Source organism: Penaeus japonicus, unplaced genomic scaffold (genome assembly GCF_977035675.1).
Source record: "Penaeus japonicus unplaced genomic scaffold, GWHDUDI00000001_assembly GWHDUDI00000033, whole genome shotgun sequence".
NCBI classification, from domain to species: Eukaryota; Metazoa; Arthropoda; class Malacostraca; order Decapoda; family Penaeidae; genus Penaeus; species Penaeus japonicus.
The window spans coordinates 9,194,395-9,199,394 of record NW_028234435.1 but is presented as its reverse complement, the minus strand read 5'-3'; the positions used below and the strand labels follow the sequence as shown (position 1 = coordinate 9,199,394).

The 5,000-nt window shown below is 41.2% G+C and overlaps 1 protein-coding gene across 3 annotated transcripts in view; it reads right to left on the bottom strand.

The window, feature by feature from the left end:
• DNAlig3 (DNA ligase 3) overlaps positions 1 to 5,000 on the bottom strand; it is a 27,377-nt gene that overhangs the window by 9,808 nt on the left and 12,569 nt on the right. For all 3 annotated transcript variants that reach the window (XM_086530357.1, XM_043032614.2, XM_043032613.2), the window contains exons 14-21: positions 4,813 to 4,936; positions 4,543 to 4,613; positions 4,250 to 4,396; positions 3,553 to 3,699; positions 2,974 to 3,183; positions 2,720 to 2,854; positions 2,201 to 2,287; positions 1,991 to 2,076 (exon numbers count right to left, since the gene is read on the bottom strand). In XM_086530357.1, the coding sequence (XP_086386483.1) occupies positions 1,991 to 2,076; positions 2,201 to 2,287; positions 2,720 to 2,854; positions 2,974 to 3,183; positions 3,553 to 3,699; positions 4,250 to 4,396; positions 4,543 to 4,613; positions 4,813 to 4,936 (1,007 nt within the window). The remainder of the gene's footprint in view (positions 1 to 1,990; positions 2,077 to 2,200; positions 2,288 to 2,719; positions 2,855 to 2,973; positions 3,184 to 3,552; positions 3,700 to 4,249; positions 4,397 to 4,542; positions 4,614 to 4,812; positions 4,937 to 5,000) is intronic.

Sequence of the window (5,000 nt, the reverse complement as noted above, 5' to 3'; positions counted from 1 at the left end):
CCTTCCACACTGTGCGATTTTCTCCCACAATCTAGTCAGTGTATTTGCAAAGATTACTTTAGTTCACTGCATATCCTATGACAACTAAATTTGAGAATGTTGCAACCACTTCACCTCTCCGGTTTCAAACATGACGGAGATGCCCGCTTCTACACCTGTATGCTCTTTAGTCTACTGAGCCGTTCCAAAAAAATATTCGGCCTACCAAAGCACAATAACCGCAGTGGTTTATGATTCTTGTCACAATCGTGCTGTCCCATTCTCAGTACAAAGCTATATATATATTTTTTCTTTCTTTCTTTCTTTCTTTCTTTCTTTCTTTCTTTCTTTCTTTCTTTCTTTCTTTCTTTCTTTCTTTCTTTCTTTCTTTCCTTCTTTCTTTCTTTCTTAGTTTTTTTCACTCGGGTCTTCAAGCGTGTTGTCAGCATTTAGCATTATTATTATTATACATACTGATGAGCTGCACATCTATTGCTATATTATTAACCCTACTTACCAACTATATGCACAGAAAATTACTGAAGTTTAGCCGCCGCCAAAAGACGCCTGTCTTCCAAATGCCTCCCACGGCCTAGCTCTCCGTAATTAGCTTCCTTCAACGCCAAGTCCCTCCTATGCTTGGTCAATCCTTCGGCGCCCGAGCTCTCCGTTAGATGTCGCCCTTGAGCCTACCATGCCCAACCTCCCTGACAGCTACATCTTTGTCCGCTTCGCTGCCCTGCTGATTGGCTGACCATGTCCACGCGCCTCAAATGCATTATCTGCTCCGCCGACCGTCTGCTTCAAGTGCTGCCTACCAGCCGACCAGCCGACCAGCCGACCAGCCGATGTAAACAGCCTTTCTCTCGTTCTCGCATCCCCTCGATCTCACGTTCACTCGTTCTCGCGTTCACTCGTCATCGCGTTCCCTCGTCCTCGTGTTCACTCGTTCCTCGTTCTCGCGTTCACTCGTTCCTCGTTCTCGCGTTCACTCGTCTTCGCGTTCCTTCGTTCTCGCGTTCCCTCGTTCTCGCGTTCCCTCGTTCTTGTGTTCACTCTTCTTCGCGTTCCCTCGTTCTCTCGTTCCCTCGTTCTCGCGTTCACTCGCCTTCGCGTTCCCTCGTTCTCGCGTTCACTCGTCATCGCGTTCCCTCGTTCTCGCGTTCCCTCGTTCTCGCGTTCACTCGTCTTCGCGTTCCCTCGTTCTCGCGTTCCCTCGTTCTCGCGTTCACTCGCCTTCGCGTTCCCTCGTTCTCGCGTTCCCTCGTTCTCGCGTTCACTCGCCTTCGCGTTCCCTCGTTCTCGCGTTCACTCGTCATCGCGTTCCCTCGTTCTCGCGTTCACTCGTCTTCGCGTTCCCTCGTTCTCGCGTTCACTCGCCTTCGCGTTCCCTCGTTCTCGCGTTCACTCGTCTTCGCGTTCCCTCGTTCTCGCGTTCACTCGTCTTCGCGTTCCCTCGTTCTCGCGTTCACTCGTCATCGCGTTCCCTCGTTCTCGCGTTCACTCGTCTTCGCGTTCCCTCGTTCTCGCGTTCCCTCGTTCTCGCGTTCACTCGCCTTCGCGTTCCCTCGTTCTCGCGTTCACTCGTCATCGCGTTCCCTCGTTCTCGCGTTCACTCGTCTTCGCGTTCCCTCGTTCTCGCGTTCCCTCGTTCTCGCGTTCACTCTTCTTCGCGTTCCCTCGTTCTCGCGTTCACTTGTCTTCGCGTTCACTCTTCTTCGCGTTCCCTCGTTCTCCCGTTCCCTCGTTCTTGCGTTCAATCGTCTTCGCGTTTACTCTTCTTCGCGTTCCCTCGTTCTCCCGTGTCCTCGTTCTCGCGTTCAATCATCTTCACGTTCACTCTTCTTCGGTTCCCTCGTTCTCCCGTTCCCTCGTTCTCGCGTTTACTCGTCTTCGCGTTCACTCTTTGCGTTCCCTCGTTCTCGCGTTCCCTCGTTCTCGCGTTCCCTCAGCATGACTTACCATGTTACATTCTACTATACAATAATTAGCGTTAGTTATAAAAGGATACGCAATGATATATCTCTTCATATCTTCTGCTTTATCCACAGTGTCTGGTATTCCTACCTGAACTCCTATGAAAAAATCTGGAAGTGGCTGCAATATAAGAAAATATACATAAGAAATCAATAAATACATACAAAAGTGGCTGCAATATAAAAATATAATATCTAAAATCAATAAATGCATATTTTGCAATGTCTCCCTGAAAATAACTTACATTCTTTGTGGGATGCGTGAGGCCAGCCGAGGGAAGCGGTTGTCGACTTTCGTTTTCATTGTGGCTGGAGGTGCCATACTTATTCAACTTTAAAGAAGAGAAAATGTAAAATAAAAATAAAGCAGATATCTTATTAAATAAATAAAATGTGGTGGTTGTAACAGATATAAAAATGAGGTGGTAACTTGTAATACCCATTTTTCCCTTTCGTTTTTCTTAACATTGAAGATTTCAGCAGAATACTTTAAAATCTACAAGGAATCACCATCCTTCTGATATTATTTTTCATGTAAAATAACATTTTTGATTTTGTATCTGTATTGCTACATATCTGTTCCAATCTGTTCAGTCAAAAAAAATTCTATTCTACCTAGCTTTCACTGCACTAACTTTAATGTTATGCAGAGTTCAAAACTTGCATAACAAATACATAAAATAAATATTCGCACAGTGTTTCATGAGAAGAAAATTCTATTTTACTGCTATGGCCATAAACTCTTAAATTCACATCAAAATTACCTTTTTATTTGGGTGTCCTTGTTTGCTGTCATCTGAGCGCCTTTTTCCTGACGCCACTCCGCTGTGCTCCATCTCTTCTTCACTTTCTGGCTTTGCTCTGTCTACCTTGACGAAAGCACTAAGGGTTCTCTGAATCTGTTACACAGGTGGAAAATTAATACAAATGTAATCACCTTCATGTCTAAAAAAAATATATATATTTTAAAATTCATCCTGTTCATATGTCAGTGCACAATATGATATCATCCACCTACCTTTTCTTTACTCTTTGCCTTGTCAGGACTTGGTGATGCTGTGGATACTTTATCACATTTGGGACTACTTGCTTTCATTTTTGAAGGACCTTTCATTGGGGTAGATGATCCAGAGTCCCCACTTTTTTTCCCACTATCGTCATCATCATCTGTTCGATCAGAAGTCAAGGCGTCCAAGTCTGAATATTCTCTGGATTTTTTATAAAGTTCCTGAAAAATAAAGCATCTGGGTGCAATATAAATAAGGGGATACAACCTGGCATACACTCCTTTACATTACCATGAAATATAAGTTTTATATGGGAAGATCATGAAATAGCAAAGGTAAAAAATATGTAAAACTTCTTGGGCACAGATATTTCAGGATTATACATTTTTAATAAATGAAAACTCAGTTTTGCTTTTTGTATTACTGACACTGACTTCTAGGATAGAATATCTAGCTGATTTTCAAGGACACAGACATGTGCCCTGGATTTCTCACCCATAGAGAGGAGACATACCTTTATTCTTACTAGATACTAACATTACTAACATAAATATTTGTACTAGTTCACCATGAAAGCTGATGTCCCTTACTTGTAAATATGCCAAGTCAGTAGCTTGTTCCCATGTTTTGTCACTCCGTTCTCTTGTAACTCTTGGAAATCTGATGGAGATGCCATCTGCAGTGTGAACCTGATGTCGTGTAAACTCTGCACCAGTTATTTCCCAGACAGGTGATTTCTAAAAGGAAAAGCAAAATATCATGACATTATACAATCTGATATCACCTTACTATATGGCTTCAAAATGCTTACTGAAGAGAAGGAAGTGAAATAATGTACTACTCCTATGTGAATCTGCTTGGTGAATGTAACCTAGAAATGCTATATCTCTATTTCAATGTCATCCTACAGCTATGTTGATGTAACTACATTCTTTAATAGTGTATGCATGACTGGGACTTATAAACACATGAAATATACATAGAGAGTAAAATTAATTTTTACAGCCAAGTGAACTATTACAATGCCTTTGACAATAATACACATTACATTAGCATACTATGAGGACTGAAACAAGCAAATGTTTACTACATAGTGAATATGATAATGAGAAGAGATGAAGAACAAAATACATTCAGTGGAAGCACATCAAAACATACCAAGTGAAAAAAAATTAACCATGCATCTCTTACATAGTATTTCTGTAACATTCACTTTGTGAACAAAATCATGACTCTATAGAAAGCTAAGGGACAAGAAAGCAAAAAACAAAATTGTTTTATTGTCACCTTAGGATCAGCTGACACAAAATCTGGGATCATGGTCTTGGTACACTTGAGCCATCCAGGCACACGGTCTGCATCTTGGCTGATCTTAACCATGTCTAACTGTGTCTGTAATCGTGCCAATGCTGCATCATCATGACCTGTGTGGACCTAAAATTCACAGAAGAAAATGTATCATTCCTTGTTCTGGTAATCCTAAAAATATGTGTAATATCATATATCTAAACAGAAACATTTTATCATAGTAAAGAGCAGTATAATGATATTTACCGTAATTGGAAAACCAGTTAACCAACCTTTGTGACAGTGCACCACTTCTTAATTCTTGCATCAAAACATCCCATCAAGAAGACTGACATCATTCCTCCTAAAAAGACACTCTATATCATTATATTTTCTTAGTAAGATAAATGTATATAAGCTTTGTTTCATCCAGTTTAAAGAATGAGTCTGTACATTACATTATACTAAACACATACCATGGATTCTGATGGATACACAGATAACATGACATAGATGTATAATTACAGATATGGCAAATATACAATGCAATATCTCTTTCCTACCTTTCTTCCCTGTTCCATACCAGGCACCTAAGACAACCAAATCTGCTGTGTCAGCCATGGCACCATCATTCAAATAATCCTTCTTTACTTTTAGCCAGTGCCTCTTCCCTGGCTCATATATGCTCTGTAATAATCACAAGAATTAGTCCTCCTCTAATTACAGATCACTTATTCTTAGCACTTTGCAG